The sequence below is a fragment of the Diceros bicornis genome, chromosome 18 (assembly GCF_020826845.1).
Source record: "Diceros bicornis minor isolate mBicDic1 chromosome 18, mDicBic1.mat.cur, whole genome shotgun sequence".
In the NCBI taxonomy this organism is placed as follows: Eukaryota; Metazoa; Chordata; class Mammalia; order Perissodactyla; family Rhinocerotidae; genus Diceros; species Diceros bicornis.
The window spans coordinates 6,332,554-6,350,805 of NC_080757.1; the positions used below are offsets into that span (position 1 = coordinate 6,332,554).

The 18,252-nt window shown below is 44.5% G+C and overlaps 1 protein-coding gene across 1 annotated transcript in view; it reads right to left on the reverse strand.

Moving 5' to 3' along the window:
- Positions 1-18,252, reverse strand: part of MYOCD (myocardin) — a 92,052-nt gene that overhangs the window by 14,297 nt on the left and 59,503 nt on the right. Inside the window, exons 6-9 of the mRNA XM_058559258.1 lie at positions 11,077-11,252; positions 8,133-8,258; positions 3,233-3,495; positions 1,424-1,577 (exon numbers count right to left, since the gene is read on the reverse strand). Coding sequence (XP_058415241.1) covers positions 1,424-1,577; positions 3,233-3,495; positions 8,133-8,258; positions 11,077-11,252 — 719 coding nt within the window. The remainder of the gene's footprint in view (positions 1-1,423; positions 1,578-3,232; positions 3,496-8,132; positions 8,259-11,076; positions 11,253-18,252) is intronic.

Genomic DNA, 18,252 nt, shown 5'->3' on the forward strand with positions numbered 1-18,252 from the left:
GGATTTGTGATCTGGGGAGAGGAGGGTGGGTGACCTGCTGCTCTGGAGAGCATTATCATAAGTTTGGCATCCTCTTCTAGGTTTAGGGATGTCAAATTGAAACAAGCTCCATGAAACCTAAGCATTTTTATTCCAAGTGGAAGGACTAGAGGAACCTTTGATATCAGAACCCAAGATACATTTTATTTACTGGTGTTGACACTTGGGAACCATAGAATTTTCAGTAATTTGAAATAATCCCAATTCTACCTTTCCCCCAAAGAAAATAATGACTGAGGACTGAGAATGGGAATGGGGGTGATAAATGAGGACTGAGGAACAGCCATAAGATTGGCACAGTGAAGACTAGGGGGACGTTTAGGAATTAGTTTTTTGGAGAAAAATGATAAGATCTTTTTTGAGGGGAGTAACAGGTGGGGTGGAAACCATGTCAACAGGTGTAATCACTGAAAATGGAGTGAGGCATTGAAGGGAGCAGGTGTGCACGCACAGAGACGTCGAAGGCACTGCATTCAACTCCTTCAGTTCTCTTATAAACACTGGATGAACGAATGTGCCAGTCCTGAGGATTGCTTTGAAACACACCAGGTTCAACTCAAAGCTCATTGTCATTTCAGTGAACTGACATCCATGTGGTCTGTGATCTGGAGTAAGTCATGAGCAAACACATACCATGTAACAAGTTGGTGCTACACTTCAGGGCACGAGTTCTCATATTTGGGGATTTCATAGAGCAGTACATTGCTTTAAATTATGTAATTGACATAGGGTTACCAACATTTCATCTTGTTAAATAAGGACTAATATCCTTATTTAACAAGAAGAAGCAAACAAAACTCTACTAGAAACATTCAACTTCCATCCACTACCATCATCATTTTCAAATGGAAAAGGTATTTTAACATTCAAAACATTGGGAGGAAATGAATACTTTGAATAAAGATTAGTCAGATATGTTGAACACACTTAGATATATGAAAAGCTCTTTACATGGTTCTTATTTTTCTCATTTCACCAGAGATTGGTAAAAGTTCATCATGGAATTGACCATTGGCTCAGAACACTTGGGAAGCTCGTATTAATTTCACAGCTGCTCTCTGTGCTCAGCTCTCTCACATATACGATTCCATTTGATTTTCACAATAACTGATATACGCAAATGAGGAATCTGAGATGCGGAAAAATTAAGAAACGAGCCCAAGGTTGCCCAACCAGTGAAAGAGACGAGTTGGGAGCCTACCGTCTTCTGCTCTATTGGGTGTTCAACCACAGCAGTTAAAATTCTGTCACCTACTTGACACTCTGCCATACTCTTCTCCCTCCCACTATTTTAATCAAGAAATCAATTGATAAAGATGTTGTTAAAAATGTACTGATGTATTTGTAAAAAAAGAGAGAAAGAAAATCACGGCAAATCCTATACCTTCAGATCATCTAGGTTTGATGGGAGTGGGCCTGGTTTGAGAGAAGAGACATTAGTTTGTCCAGAAAAACTGTTTTTGACGGGAGACAAAGGGGTATTGCTCAGCGGTGTTGAAGAAGAGTTTGGATTTCTGACCATCTGTTCGTTTGGTTCCCTGAAAAACAAACAAGAAAGAGGCACTTAAAATACAGTCAAATATTTATATGAGGGTGTGGTATTGTGATTTATAATATCCCAATATTTATAATATCCCAATATAAGAAATATATATTGGGTCTTGTCCAGGTTTCTGGCACAGAGCTCTTAAAACCCGTGGAATTTCCTAAGTCATGAGAGCGATAAAGGTGTTTTTTATGATGTTAATGAGGTGACTTGTAGAAAGTACCTAAGGAGGAGGGCTGGTTGCCAGGAGAACCAGCCTTGTGGTTAGGGGGTTGGAATTTTCAGTCCCACCCTGGATCCCCTGATCTCTGGGGAAAGCAGGTGGGCTGGAGATGGAGTTCAATCACCAATGGCCAATGATTCAATCAATTGTGCCTACGTAATGAAGCCTCCACAAAAAACCAAAAGGTCAGGGTTCGGAGAGCTTCCAGGTCGGCGAACACGTGGAGATTTGGGGAGACTGGCCCTCTAGGAGAGGGTATGGAAGCTCCGAGCGCCCCTTCCTACATACTTTGCCCTATACATCTCTTCCATCAGCCTGTTCCTAAGTTATACCCTTTTATAATGAACCAGTAATCAAGCAAGTAAAATGTTTCTGTGAGCCATTTTAGCAAATTAATCGAACCCAAGGAGGGGGTCATGGTGACAACTTGCATCTGAAGTGGGGGAGTGGGCAGTCTGTAGCACTGAGCCCTTAACCTGTGGGATCTGATGCTATCTGCAGGTAGGTAGTGTCAGAATTGAGTTGAACCATAGGATACCCAGCTGATGTCGGGGAATTGCTTGGTGGTGTGGAGGAAAAACATACACATTGGAATTGGGGGACCAGAGCTCTTGGGGGTAACTTGCACTTAGATCAGATCACAAGATAATTGCCTACAAGGATCAGGCATGTAACAAACCCGCAGAAGAGACAGGGTGAGGAAGAACAATAGTGTAGGCCAGGTGCAAAGTGGCAAGTAACCGTCAGGATGAGTTTTGGGGAGACAGGAGGGAGTGGTGGAGACTTTGGCATATGGGAGATGCATGTCTATCTATGATTTAGCAGAAGCACTGTCCTGAGGAGGCAGGAGCATGCCGCGTGAGGCTTGAATGTGTTCAGCACTCAGCATAATTGCCAGCACCACCCAAAGCTGAACAGAGACTGGTGAGGGAACCCACATCCCAACTTTATAGTTGAAGAGACTGACCATTTAAAAGGTGACCTGGCAATGAGGTCACACCTCGGGGCTCAGGAGTCAATCTTTGAGGCTGTCACTCATTCACTCAGCTCTGTCGCTTCCTAAAGCACAAGTGCTGAATCAACTCAAGAAATGTAACCTGTGTTGGAATTGCTCCCAATTCCAATAGGACCTTCTCAGAAGGTTTCTCCTCTCTGTTCCACAATTCAATCTGGAAGTGCTACAACCTTTCCTTTTCCCATAACTCCCATTATGCCCATTATCATCAGGAGCATTGATTTACTTGCTTCCTCCCAGCCTTATGTTTCTGAAAAGATGTGCACGATTTCTAAACAGAGTCAGATTCTAAGCAGACCGGATAAGGAAGTGGTGCAATACAGGACTTGCTGGGTCCAGTGGGCCTCAGACAGAGAGAAGCGATTCCCAGCCTCTGCCCGCAGCCCCCGCCCCGGGGTCCCTGACTTACTTGAGCTGGGCTTGGTGAATCCCGGGGTAGCTGAACCGGTGCTGCTGCTGCTGCTGCTGCTGCTGCTGCTGGCTGAGGATCTGGAGCTGTAAGAACAGCTGCTGCTGCTGTAGCAGCCGGGCGTAGGCTGAGTCCATGGGCGGGGGCGACTTCTCTGCCTTCTGGTCTGGGGGAATGTACTGGTGATATTTGAGCTTCTTCACCTTGGGCTTGGGGTCCTTGGGCTTTTTGTGGCGGTTCTTACTGTCGCTCAAGGACTTGGACTGCAAAGAGGATGAAGAAATGGCACACGGCTTAGGTGATGGATGGGAGTGACTTGGCGTGATGGGTATATCACAAGGAGGTTTTGTCTGATGGACATTCTTGAGTCCCAGAATACAATACAGCGAAGGCCCGACGCAGAGAGAGATTCTGGGACGTTAAGGTATCTGATGAACTAACGTACTGCAAACGCACTGCAGGAGTATTCCTTCCCGGAGGAGAGTGAGATGTAAGCCTGTGTTTCAGTGAGGGCACTTTCCTAACCTAAAACCCACCGATGGCCTAATAAAGGATACATTCTGATCTTGGGATGGAGTCATAAGACAGTTCTTTCATATGTATACATGTAATCACCTTAGTTAAGCACTTAGTAAAATGACTTATTAATGACATAAACTTAGATGGCATTAAGCTTGTCTTTGAAAATCCAGAATGTGGATTTTTGTTGTTTCAGGCTCAAAAGTAAGATAGACTCCCACTCCCACCACCACCCCAAATACTGATACAAGACCAGGAGGTGACACCCTCTGAACTAACGATACTTCACTTACTATGGGAAGGGTTAGCTACCCACCAGAACCCTTCCAGAAGTTACCCACATACAGCATGATTCAAACACACTGAAAAAAGTTAAGGTTTACAGGCTCGGAAGTTAAGACAAATTTTTGAACGTGGTACAATGACTTAACTTTACTATATGTCAGCCGCCTTACCTGCAAGTTGGGGAAAATATTCTCTACTTTCTATCACAGTGATCAATAGAAGGATGATAAAAGATAATATTGAAATAATAACAGGTCTCAAAGGACAATGTGATTATATCTATAACCTGCTCCTGAAACCAAAAAGCCTCCATATATTGGGAAGCAATAGATCCATACTGTAATCAGTTTAAAAATATAAATTTTCAAACCCTGACTTTATTACAGAAGGTGAAAGTGAAGAACATGGATGTCGCGACAGAAGATTCTTGAGGATTTGGGGGAAGTTGGAGGGAAAGTGTGGTACCAGCAGTGTCCAGGAGAGGGGGCTCCTGAATAGCTGGCAGACGTATTGTGACCGGGCAGCTTCCCCATTTTAACCACAACACACACATCTGAACGTGACCTATCCAGAGAAGCCTACAACATGCTTTTCTGCGACTCAGTGAGCATATCCCACCACCGCAGCCTCTTTTGTGCTTCTTTGGAGACCAAGGAATAATGAGCACAAGTGTTCCCGTGCGCTTGGCGGCTCTATTTCTCTCTGCTCCTTAATCGGTTGGCATTCTAGTTACTTAATCAGTCTTCTGCACTGGGGAGAATTTCTGCAGGGCTCCTGTGATCAGCCCTGCCCTGCTTTGCTGCAGCTTGGCTTCCGCTCCCACCTCCTCCTAGGACTTGCCTTGTCTAGGGGAGCTGCAGCCCTGGCTCTAGCAGTTAAGTCAGGAGCTAAGGAATTTTCTCTCCATGTTGCCTTAGCAGAGAGACTCTGAGCATTCCAGAAGGTACTAAAATCAGACCATTTTCTCTGGATAGTGAGAGGCAAAGACCACTGAACCCATGGAACTCTGAATCCATGGACTGTGTGGTTTCACACTCTTTTTGAGACCAGAGGATATCACGGTTGTGGGTTTGTTTTTTTGTTTTCTATCTAGAACTGCATGGCCAATAGAAGGGAGCACAGTCATCTTTCTAAAGCAGACGTGGATCCAAAATCCAGTGGTTTAAGACCCAGGCATAAATGTGTAAAGCAGGTTAGTGTAATGCAAGATGGAGTGGTGTGGCCTGTGGCTAGAGGGTGCATGACTTCCTCAAGGCATTCTGATTCAAACCCGCACACACACACTGGGCCTGCCACACAATACACCACCCCAGCTGCCTGCAGACAGTTTGCCTATCCTGCTCTGCAAGATGAAGTCCAAACTCTAGTCTGCCAAAGAAGACAGTTCACCAAACTGCCTAAACCTCCCCTCTGCAGCAGTTTACCCCTCCTGCCTCTTTCCCTTGCAATTTTCTGCTGTCTGCAACTCCCTCCTCCACTCATCCTTCGAGGCCAGCTCAAACCCCGGCTCACCTGGGAAGCCTCTCCTAGCTCACAGTGATGTCTCTATCTGCATGTCTCATGCGGCATTTGAGGCTGCCTGATAATGGTCACGACACCACATAGCCTGCTGAAGGGGGGAGGGAGACAAATCCAGCCCCCGTTCTGCTTCCTAGGCTACTGGCCCTGATGGGGTGCTGTGGCTGCCTGGGGAAGGGGACTCTCTTTTTGTATTGTGGTAAAATACAAGTAACATAAAAATCACCATAGTAACCATTTTAAAGTATATAATTCAGTGGCATTTAGAACATTCACGATGTTGTGCGTCACCACTATCTAGTTCCACAACATTTTCATCACCCCAAAAGGAAACTCCATCCCCATTCTCCAGTCACTCCAGTCTCCCCAGTCACTCCCCATTCCCCTTCCCTCACCCCCTGGAAACCACTAATCTGCTTTCTGTGTCTATAGATTTGCCTATTCTGGACATTTTGTATAAATGGAATCATACAATATGTGGCCTTTTGTGTCTGACTTCTTTCACTCAGCATAATGTTTTCAAGGTTCATTCATGTTGTAGCATGTGTTAGTACTTCATTCCTTTTTATGGCTGAATAATATTCCATTGTATGGATATGCCATGTTTATCCACTCTTCAGTTGATGCACATTTGGGTTAGTTCTGACTTTTGACTATTGGCAATAGTGCTGCTATGAATATTCTTGTACAAGTTTCTGTTTTAACATCTTTTTTCAATGCTTTTGGGTATTTATATCTAGGAGCAGAATTGCTGGGTTATATAATAATTCTCTGTTTAATTTATTGAGGACCTACCAAACTGTGTTCCACACAGATGCACCACTTTACATATCCACCAGCAATGTATGAGGGTCTAATTTTTCCACATCCTCATTAACACTCATTATTTTCCATTTTTTTAATTATAGCCATTCCAGTGGGTGTGAAGTGGTGGTTTGTTGTGGTTTTGAGTTGCATTTTCCTGATCATTAATGACGCTGAATGCCTTTCGATGTGCTTGTTGGCAGTTTATTTATCTTTAGAGAAATGTCTATTCGAGTCCTTTGGGGCACATTTTTCTTACTTGCTCAAAACACTATATGGGCTAGTGGTGGCTGCGATACCCAACTAGACTGTAGGCTCCTTGAAGGCAGGAATCATGTTCTATTCAACTTTGATATGCACCCCCTTGGGCCCTGCATAAGAACACTTTTCTCTTACCAAGATTTTATAGTTTTCAAAGTATTCTTGTGCATTCTCTTATTGGCCTTATATTAACCTTATAAAGTCAATAGGGCAGAGATGTTTTTCCCTAGCTCACTTGCCTCTTTCTTTGAGAATCCTCTAGTATCCTCTTAATTTAGAGATGATAAATACTTAACAACTGAGAATTCACAAGCATTGACTAGTCAGAAGGGATATTGGCTCTTACATAAACTTCGGTCCTGCTGGATCAGCTCGGTATCAATCCTGCTCTTCATTGAAATCGATCTGTCCTTCCTCTGGGTGACTATCACACTCCCTTAGTACAGTGAGGCTGAAGGCTTCGCTCATTTGCATTATGCAAAATTTAAATACTTTGCTAGAAATATTAATACAATTTCTCTTTGTATACAACATTAGAGACACTATGAATCATCTCCTCCTCCCTCCATCTGCAATGAACAAAATTCATCAATAGTCACATAATTTCAAAGCTGTTGAGCTGAATGAGTTGTACGCAAGTTTGAAGCTCTTGCAGTTTAGAGGGGAGCTTTACTGGGAAACTGAAGTACCTACCACCCATCTAGAACAGGAAAATTGCTTTCGTGCAGACACAGTGGAGGGGACTATGGGCTGTTACTTTAACATTGATTCTTACTCAATTTACAATCTTTTTTTTTTTTAAATATTTCATAAGAGCCATCTCAGCATTCATTAAGTGGTAGCCCTAGAGCTGAGAAAACATGCTCTCAAACTAATTAGATGTTATTTGGGATAAAATATTATGAAGAAGGCCAAACAACTACCAGGCAGTCAATTCAGGAGAGAGCACTCTGTGAACTATTAGATATAATGCTGGGAAAATCAGACCAAAATATGCTGTAATGCTTACAGTTATTCATCTACTGTGAATGTAACCCCTCCTTTTATCTTTGTTTCCATAGGAAGACTGGCTCTAATGATATAGATTTTACATTATGCAAGGCCTTCAGGTCTGCTTCCCTTGCATAAAATTCAACTGCCCTATACCTGTTTTATGGCACTTACAAATCCTGTGTGTATTACAATCAGCTGTATCTATTTCTAGGCTGAGCTTATGAGGTCTTTTAAGTGAGGAACGTGCTGGCTGAGCTGTGATCCCAAAGAAATGCAAACATCTGTGCTTCTCCTCTGCGGGGGAAGGTCCATGCCGCGGTGCACGGGCAATAGAATCCTGGTCCATATACACTGAGGGCCCATTTCTCAACCCGTCTTGCGATGTTCCTAGTGGATTGACCCTGTACATGGGTCTATGTGACGCTCTTCATATTGCCAGACCTAACTCAGAAAGCTCTGCGCCGAGCTGGCTCTGTGAGCTGAGTGCCCACAGGGGCGTGGAGGCTGGCCCCGTCCATACCTTTACAGCAGCGTGCACAGGGATGGGGGCGCTGAGGGGGCCAAGGCCCTGCTTCCCCGTGTCTGACTGGTTGCCGGGCTGTGAGGCTGAGTCATTCCTCTCATTTTCTGAGCCAGAAGTAAGATCCTAAAATCCAAATTTTAGCACTATTAGGATGCAGGAGTAAAAACTGTGTGACATAGAAATGTTCAAGAAGAGCCCCCACACATAGCTCTGCTGTTTGAATCCCAGCTTCTTATCCAAGCAATAGCAGACTACTTTCCCCAGGGGAGTGTAACTTGTCAACCAATTGAAGGCACCTTTTGGAGAGAAAGGAGGTTTTATTAATAATTATTCAAGAAGACACGTATAGAACTGGCCTGTTCTAGGCAAACCAGGCCATCTGGTCACCCTAGGGGAGGGTTCCACCTGTCTGCAACAAGCTCCACCTGTTGGACTTGATAACTGGATTGAAAAAGAAGGGAAAAGGGAGGAGGGGGTGTAGGAACGTTGGGGGAAAGTAGGACAACAGAAAAGCTAGGTGAAAAGGGTGTTAGCAGATGGAGGGAAAGTGTGTACGTGTGTGTATGTATGTGTGTCTCTGTGTATATATGTGTGCATATGTATATATGTCTGTGTATATGTCTGTGTGTATGCATGTGTAAAGTATATGTGTATCTCGGTCTGCATGTGTGTATACATATGTGTGTCTGTGTGTCTATGTATGTGCATGTGTGTAGATGTATGTGTATGTATATGTGTGTGTGTAGGTAGTCATGAAAAACCTTTTTGAGAGTCACATTTCTGTACGCAGAGGACTCTGGAAAAGGACTGATTATCTTCTCTCCCCCTCCTACACTCCTGTGCTGTGACTTTGAAAAGAAGGGGCGGGGGCCGCTCGTGGTCTCTCCCGGAGCCTCTCAGTCCTTCCTGGAGCCCTGGCACCTGTCCAGGTCTGTAGGATCCTTTTCTCTCAGAGCCTCAGTGTCCTCATCTCTCAAACGGGGTTGCTGGGTGAAACGACATAGAATGATTTTTGCATTTTGCCTGGCATTGCTCAATACTTGCTCCCTTCGTCTCCTCTCCTAGGGTTAAGTAGAAAAGAACTTGTCTTCTCAAACCATCCTAAAATCAGCAGCTCAGGAATTTACTGTCAGAATAATAGATACAAATGGCCTGATATACCGTTTGATGTTATCAGAGTAGTTCGGATACAAAGACCAGCTGCGGCACGCAGGGAAGGAAAGATGCTTTGATTATAAACTCTTGCACAACAAACGTATGAATAGTTCGACTCTGCTCTTTATGTCTCCCTTTTCCCTCACATTCCACGTTTTCTCCTTGGCAGCCTTACGTTTGCTCCGATGGAGTGAAGGTCGTGACAACGACCGATAACTAGCATGGTTTCAGGAAGCAGGGCCGTGGTGAATCCTGAAACTCCCCAAGAGCTGTGTGGTGCTTTACAGTGTAAAACATGTCTTCAACTATAACATCGAATGAGGGTTAAAAAGTACAAACTTCCAGCTATAAAATAAATGTCATAGGGATGTGATGTACAGCATGGTGACTATAGTTAATAACACTGTATTGTATACTTGAAAGTTGCTAGGAGAGTAGATCTTAAAAGTTCTCATCATAAGACAAAGCAGTTGTAACTATGGATGGTGACAGATGTTAACTAGACTTGGTGTGGTGATCATTTCACAATATACACAAATATCGAATCATTATGTTGTACACCTAAAACAAATATAATGTTATATGTCAATTATACCTCAATTAAAAAAATAAAAATAATTATACATATAGATATAAAATGTCTATATATAATAAAATATATATAATATATATTAATATGTAATATATATTAATAAAAAATATAAACTGTCTAATTTCAATCCATGGAACAATTCCTGTGAGGCCAAGAGAAATCAACTCTTCCCAAAGGGAAGGGGCTGAAGGTCTGGAGGGTTCTCTCAGAGCCAGTATATGGAAGACACATCTCGCTGCCACACTAGTGCGTCTCCTTCCCCTGCATGTGTGGACGCCCACACACGTCTCCCCTTAGGGGCTCCATGAATACCGTCATGCTAGGCTGAGGACAACTCCCATCAGGGCTGTGTGTGGCTTCTAGAGGTGGGATCTCCAGGGGTTGGGGGTAATCTGCAGTGTCCTGGAGACCACACAGCTGCTCAGCCTCATGGAGCCTTGGCTTTTCCTCTGTCAGAATCAACGTCAATGACCCCTGCCTGGGGAGACTGTGATATCCAATACAACATGCTAGTAGAGTGCCTGGCCCTGTCCCTGCACAGAGTGAGCAATTAATACATGGCAGTAGTTGTTGTTAATAAGCTTTATTGTTCTTTATAAATGTGCTTTTAACAGTATTTGCCATATACGTTCCTCACGTCTCGAGAGTTTGTGGATTTGTCCAGAAAGGGTTGAGTGCTGTGCTTGGGCTGGGGCTGGAAGTGGACCTTGTCATGGTTTGGCAAGTGGAAACCTGCTAACAGTAGAATCAACTTGGGCCTCCCTGCTTTGTAGCCAGTCAGCACATCCTGCTCCCCACTCCCCCAGGACCGAATAGTGATTCCCGGGTGTATGGAAAGACTGTGGGCTTTGAAACCAGTCCTGCTCTGGCACATTCTATCCGGGAGATTGTTGGTGGGTCATCCAGTGTCAGAGAGCCTCATCTTACCTTGTCGGTAAAAATGGAGATAAAGGTATCTACTTGGCAGAGTAGATGCCTAAAAAGTAAGTCACAGGGTATAGTCCTGGGGATTCTCTTTCAGTGTTTTCTGGAGGCTCTTGCCCCTAAACCCAGAACTCTAGACCCCATAGGATGAGAAGAGGCACCAAGATGATGTGCCATCAAGAGACATCTCTGGGGTCTCTAAGCAAACCAACTGTGGCAGTGTTGATTTTAAGACTGAAGAGATGACAGGCTGAGATGTGGTTTGTTTACCTGGATTGTTCCCAGAGGACCTGCCAAAGGGGTCTCTGCAGCTTTCGTGTCTGGGGGGGATCCCGCTGAGCCCTGGGGGTCTTCGCTTCGAGTCTGATCTGGAGAAAGCCCATCACTGCTGCTGTCCTCTTCAAAGGCAAATGCATCTGCTGACTTGGAGAAACTCACCTGGTTACCTGAGGGAGTGAAATCCAAGAACTGGGTCAGTGGCTTAGGCACATCGACGGGCTTTTGGGAAATGCTTCAAGGTGTCACTCCTCTTAGGAGCACGTATCTGTCTCCTTAGATCTGTTTCCAGTGCCAGGTAAGAGTGAAGAGACATTTTAAATTGTTTCTCATATATTTACTCTATACGAGAACTTGTGTTCATAAAAATGATATATTGGGCAAGGAAGAAGGAGCGATATATTAAACGTCTATCATCATTTGTTAAACTTTATTTTCAAGTTTATCCATTCCTTCACATTTTCTATGTGGACCCATATCTTTTTGAAACAAAATCACGGAAGATGAAGGAAAGAAAAGGGGCCACTGAACGCAGAAGGAGGCCCAAGAGGACCGCAGCAGGAGAATGCCCCGTCTCCCTCAGGTTTACGACGAGAGAGAGACTTGAGGTGACAGTGTGCTGTTTGCATCATGTTCAAATATAAAACAGGGCACACAGCACACAATGTTTAGCAAACTTTGCTAATAAGGATAAGCTCGGACAGCTACTAAGTTTCAATTCTGTCAGAATTCGCTATGTCACCAGAGTGTCCCAAAGCCCCAGTCGGCTAACGCATATCTGTTTATAAAAGCCATAAATGTGTCTCAGAAGCTTCAGCGTGACCTTTACTTTTTTATTATTTGGATTTTCTTTTCATTTCTCATATCTTTGTGTCTATTTTGGAAATCCTCAATGGCTCACACATGCAGAGACTCTTCCTCAGAGGTCTGCGTGGTCTTTGGAGGGGAACAGATACATCGGCTTGGGGAAAGGGATTATCAGACCAGATGGGACTATAACGACATCCTTATATGTCCCTTATGTTTTTTAATTGCCAAATTTCATCTGGTTTATTATCCACTGCACAGTACAAAATGTGCTGAGGCCACACAGCACTTCTGACCCGATTCCAGGCACAGCCTTCCAAAGGAATTTAGGTATTATCAGGAAGCTTTCCAGCCCAGCCTTCTGCAATCACACCGACAAGAACTTTTGACTCCTGCTTTGTGCAGATAAGAGGGGGGAGCTTTCACCGTGGCGACTGGAGAGGCAACGAGGAGCTGGAAGTAATGGAACAAATGTGGTTTGGGGCTTGTCATCGCCGCCACTGCTGGCATCTGTCATAAACCCTCACTCAGACATCCCAGTGTCAAATCAGGAAAGAGGCCAGACAAGGACAGGGCAGGTGGAAACTCTGGTTGCCGGCCCGTTGGGCATAATGATAACCTGGAAAGGCCTGGGGACCAGCACTGCTGTTCCACTGCTTCAGGGATCCTCTATGATTGCTTTTCTATGATTATAAAAGTAATAGATACTTATCATAAAAATTCATGCCATATAGAAGGTACACAATAATGTACATAATCCCACTTCCTGTTAATAATTTGTTCCCTCTTCTAGATTTAATTCTATACATATAGCAAGACATAGACACACATTTATAAAAAGTATTTCACACAGATAGGACTGGGTGAAATAAACTTTTCTGAAACTTGTTGTTTTTCACTCTACACTGTTTCTTGGAGATCTTTCCATGTGAGCCCATAGAGATTTTTCTCAATTAAAGTTTTTTTTTGTAACAGCTACACAGTATTTCATTGTATTAATGGGAACTTTTATTTTCAGAGGTGTACTTTTTCATTTAAAAAGATTTTGAAATCATAGAAAAGTACAGAGAATAATATAAAACATCTGTTTACATATCCCCTGAAATAAATAAATGCCATCATTTTTGGATATTTGTGTCAGAAATCTATTCATTTTCTAAGAGAGGGGTTTCATTGGGTATTCGACAAATGCCAACTTTTTCTTTGAGGTCAGGGGTCACTCTCCTCCCCATTCAGTACTCTGGTCTCAAACACCCCCCTTTCTATTTCAAGAGTCCAGAGTTAGCTTACACCCTTCCCTTCTTCTCTCGCAGCAAACCCCGGGCTCTGCAAATAAGCCCCTATTTGTCATTTTCATGCAATGTGAAAGAATTTATATAGCATTTTTCCTTTCTCAAGGAGATCATTTGCCTGAGATCTTCCCAGGAAGCTCCTTCCAGGTGATTCCATGAGTATGCTCCCATTGTAAACTCAAACAAATGTTTCTTTACTTTAGAAATCATGTTTTCATTGAAATTTCAAGTCCTACTTCTATTTGTGGAATTAAAGACTTTGTCCCTGTTAAAAGGATGACTTGTATTACTCAGGGCTGGGTAAGCATGGGAGTAGGGGCGGGTGGGTGTCAAGCCTTCCCCACCCCAGAAATCGCAGCATTTTGTTGGGACCTACTTGGCACCTATCCTGAGCCAATACCATTCCCATTCTCAGAGAACCCTGCATGTGACTGTGCCAGTCCCTTGGGGCAGCCAGTCTTCTCTGCCCAGCAGGACCCTCCATCTGAGAGCTCTATTATCGTATGTTCCCTCCCCCTTCCTTCAGTCTAAATGGTATGGATCTTCTCTGTGTGGTCTGATACTTCATGTGACAAAGTCTCCCCCACCCCTGCCCCTTTCTGTCTCCACCCACACCCACACAGAGTTTCATATCCCAAATATGTACAAAGTAGAGGGAATTAATCAAATTGCAGAGTTGTCCAAATATTCTAACCTGTGGGTAGAAATGTTACAAGAAGCAGGAGGGGAGAAAGAGAGAGAATGGTTTCTCTGCTTATCTCCCAACAACACCACTGTAATTGTTTCAAGTGGAGAGATAGCAAATGATAAAAATGGTAGTTTGTATCAGTAGTTCACTTAATAGTGGCAGCAATAACAAAAATAATCAACTTTTGTTAGGCTTCATGATGGTCCAGTAAGTCAGAGTAGGGGGCACATTTTCTCATCTGTGTTGTAGATGAGGACATTGCAAGGTCCAATCCACCCAGTGATTTAGAGACTGACCTAAGAGTGCAGGCCCAGCCTTTGGACTCTCAGAGCCACCAGCAGAGGGGGCGGCAAAATCGGTTACCCTCTCTGGAAGCCATCAGCTGACAGGTTGCTTAGGGAATATCATAAGACCTGCTGGGTTGGTTGAGGTGGGGAGGTAACACAGCAAATGGCCAACATCTCTCCTTTTTCTGCACTCATCAGGTACTAAGGACATCTCCATATGCCACAACAGCTTTTACTTGAGTGTTTGAGATTTGAGAGACCAAATGTGACCTGATAGTGAGAACAAAGAAGGCAGGAGATTCTGGGATGGGCGATCATGATGATTTCATTGGGACTTGTCTCAGAAAAGGATCAGAAGGATTATGGAAGCCCTGTTGTTGCCACCAGTAAATCAGCATGCCTTTCCACTTTGACACCAGGCATTCGGCAACCTCAGGTTGAGGCACTAGAATGATGTGCCCAGTCTAGAAGCAGAGTATCTGGAATAAAGGAGTCGGTAATCAGTCCCATTTTCCCCAGTAATGCGTGGAGCATTCCTCAGTTATTTTGTTCATTTCCAGCCTTCACACGTTAAGAGAAGTAGAGACCAGCAGAAGCATAATCGGATACTATATGGTGAAGAGGTGGAAAGTCAAGAGAAGGAGATTATCCATGTATCTTCATGGGACACAACTGGAGAATTTGTCAAGGACTAGACTGCCTGGTGAGTGCTGTTGGTGGTTAGACGGAAGGAGACAGCAACGAGGAACAGTCCAAGAAGACTCCTGGAGGAGGCAGGGTTGAATTGAGCCTGGAACGACCATCAGCTGTGGACAGGACTACAGGAAGCAGGGCGGGGGGGGGGGGGGTGCATTTGGCGATAATGGGTAGAAGTGGAAGGGAAGTTACAGAGTGGTGATTAGCAGAATTGAGGTGGGAAGGGCGAGGAAGAAACTCTCCCAGCCAAGGGAGAGGATTATTTTGGGAGCCAATCTCTGGAAAGATGCAGCTTGTAGGAGTCTATTTTATCAAGTGACATAGTCACTTAAAGAAGTTCCTCTGCTTAAGTCAATGAAGAAGCCATGACTACATGCAACCATCTATATGAAGAAGCCATGAGTACATGTAACCACGTACAGGATAGTTGTTTACCCCTGAATGAACAAACAGGGAGAGGGCCAAGGCCCCAAGTACGACTCCTGTCTGGTATCTAAAAAGCATGACATGCCAGGTCAGAATATGCCAACGGACACACTGAAGACCACTTGGGGCTGTCCAGGCCAAAGGATCCTGCCTTGAGGCCCCTGCCAATCACCACTTTCTCGGTGCTACAGGTGGTTTGGATTTGTGACTGCCAGGGCAGAAGACGAGTGAAAGGACAGAGAACTCCTACACAGCGGCACACTGGGCTCAGCTCCTGTTAATGAAGAGAACCACAACAGTGGAGAGGCCCTGAGAGCAAATAGCGGTGGCTTCCTTTTGACACGATGTATGTGGTGTTCTGCGCTCAATAAGAACTTTGGTTCTGTTCTACCACTTCAGAAGTAGTGTGACTGTTGGCAAGTTATTTAACCTCTCGGAGCCTCAGTTTCCCCATCTATAAAATGGGAGTAATAATACCAGCTACCTCTCAGGGTTTTAAGGATTAAAATAACACAACATATATAAAGCATTGAGCCCAGTCTCTGATGTGCACGAGTTCAATAATTTCTAGCTGCTCTTATTGTTACTGTTTTTGTTAGGAGGATCTGCTTGTCTCAAGTTTACCATTATCAAAAATAAAAAAAAGACCACCCGGGAGGCAGTTTATCCTGTGGTCAGCTTTGCAAAAGTCAGCACAACTCCAGAGCCAGAAAAACTGGTTTGTCGTGAGCAGTTCATTCTGGGAAAGCAGAGACAGACCTTCCCCAGAACTGGGGTGTCACTGGAAAGGCTGCATGTTACTCCGTCTCCTTCCTGGTTCAAGCGGGGCTCATGTGGAGAGGGACAAAGGTCACCTTATCTGGCTGCCTCTGGAACAACCAAGTCTATCGGCTTTGTGTTGTGACCCTGGGCCTCTGCTCCAATCTCCCACCGCGCGAGGCTCCCTGGGAGCTGTTGGAGTGCAGGGCGCTGGCTATTGTCCCTGTAGACACGTCAGGCGGTGTGATGACAAGGACCTGCTTTGGGAAGCCCTGACATCATCCTCCAGCTATGCCCACAGGGCTAGCTCTGGGCACTGGCCCCTTCGGGATCTTGGCCTGGCGACTCTGAGCTTTCCCTCTCCCTCTTGGAAGTGATTAGGTGAATGAGTCAGTTGTACTTTCCTCTGCATAAACATTTAAAATTCCAAGATTAAAGTGAGATAATTGAAGTCTTAGGTACCTTTCTGCTAGGACCCACACCAAGGGCTGGAAACCATGAGGTGGAATGTGAAAACGGACCTCGCCTGCTTATCTACTTGCAAGCTTGAGCAGTGCACTGCATGAGAGCTATTTTAATTCACGGACAGACCATCTCTTGACATCCTCCTGGAAGAGACTGAAGCAAAATCCATTTCCTAAGGGGAAAGATGATCCATGTGAAAGTAGCTATAGTTTAAACGTGGCTCTTGCCTAGAGATATTTCAATACTCCAAAGATACCATAGTCTGTAGAAGACAGATTGTATCGTCCAACAAAGACAGAACCCACTGCTCTTTTTTTTTTTTTTTGTGAGGAAGATCAGCCCTGAGCTAACATCCATGCTAATCCTCCTCTTTTTGCTGAGGAAGACCGGCTCTGAGCTAACATCTATTGCCAATCCTCCTCCTTTTTTTCCCCAAAGTCCCAGTAGATAGTTGTACGTCATAGTTGCACATCCTTCTAGTTGCTGTATGTGGGATGCAGCCTCAGCATGGCTGGAGAAGTGGTGCGTCGGTGCGCACCCGGGATCCGAACCCGGGCCGCCAGGAGTGGAGCTTGCGCACTTAACCGCTAAGTCACGGGGCCGGCCCCAGAACCCACTGCTCTTGAGGGGAATCAGATGGCTTTATTATGTAAGTGGATGTTTGGAGGAACAAGGATTCCTTTTCCTCAGATTCCTGGCACTTTAGAAATTTGCCTTCAGTCTCTAGACATACCCTGATCCTAGGACCACATGATCCTGGGAAAAACAGTTAACCTGCATACATACTGGTCCTGCACCAGCTCTTGAGCCTAATTCCCTGGGGACAAAGATCATCAGGTGTGCAAAGAGAGGGTAGCACTGCCTCCTGCTTCCCTCTACTGGACCCCACCCTTTCACAGCTCCCTCTCAGGTCTCTAGGCACCTCTCCCCAGCTGCAGGCTCCACCTCTCCATGAGGCCTGTGATCACTTCAATGGGCAGCCAAGGCCAACTCCAGGACAACCCTGCTCCTCTCAGAGCTAACTCTCCTCCTTACCACTCCCACGCCCCCCAAAGCTACCAGCTCCTTGACTCTCTCTTCCCACTCTTTTCCCAGAACCCAGAAAAGTATTTTTCATGTATGCCTTAGTGTGTCTTTCCCCCAAGGATCATTTGCACTTTGGAAATTATTTCTCATTATGGAGCGATAAATTTTGTCCATGAGAAAGTTATGCCAAAGCAAACCTTTTCTTTTTATGCCAAAGCAAACAGCCCTACTGTCTGGCTTAGAGCCACGGTTATTGTCTATTTGTCTTAAAAATGAATGATCAGAGAGTGTCAAGACTTCCAGAGTCTCTGAAGAATAACTGGCCTCTTAGTAAATAAGAATTTTTGTTTTGTCTTGTTATGAAGTCTAAGCCTTGGGGATGTAGGCGAGCAAAGACTAATGTAGAATCTTTTAGAAATGTAAGTGACAGTTGTAAATGGATAACTTCTGGACCAGTCCCAGTGGACTAGAAATGTTGCTTTCTATGTTAAAAGGTTATGATGATAAAAAGAACTAATTTATCTTTGAAGATGGGGCTGTCTATTCTGAATCACGGGTTCGATTTTTTTTAAAAAGTAGCTGAAAAGCTGACTTGGGCATTCAGGTGGCCTCCTGGCCCAGACCAAGGCCCAGTCCAAGGAAAAGATGAGGACACTTTAGCAGGAGAGGCTTGTCTATTGGAGCTGAATACCAGGATCCTTCCACTGTTTGAAGAGCTGGGAAA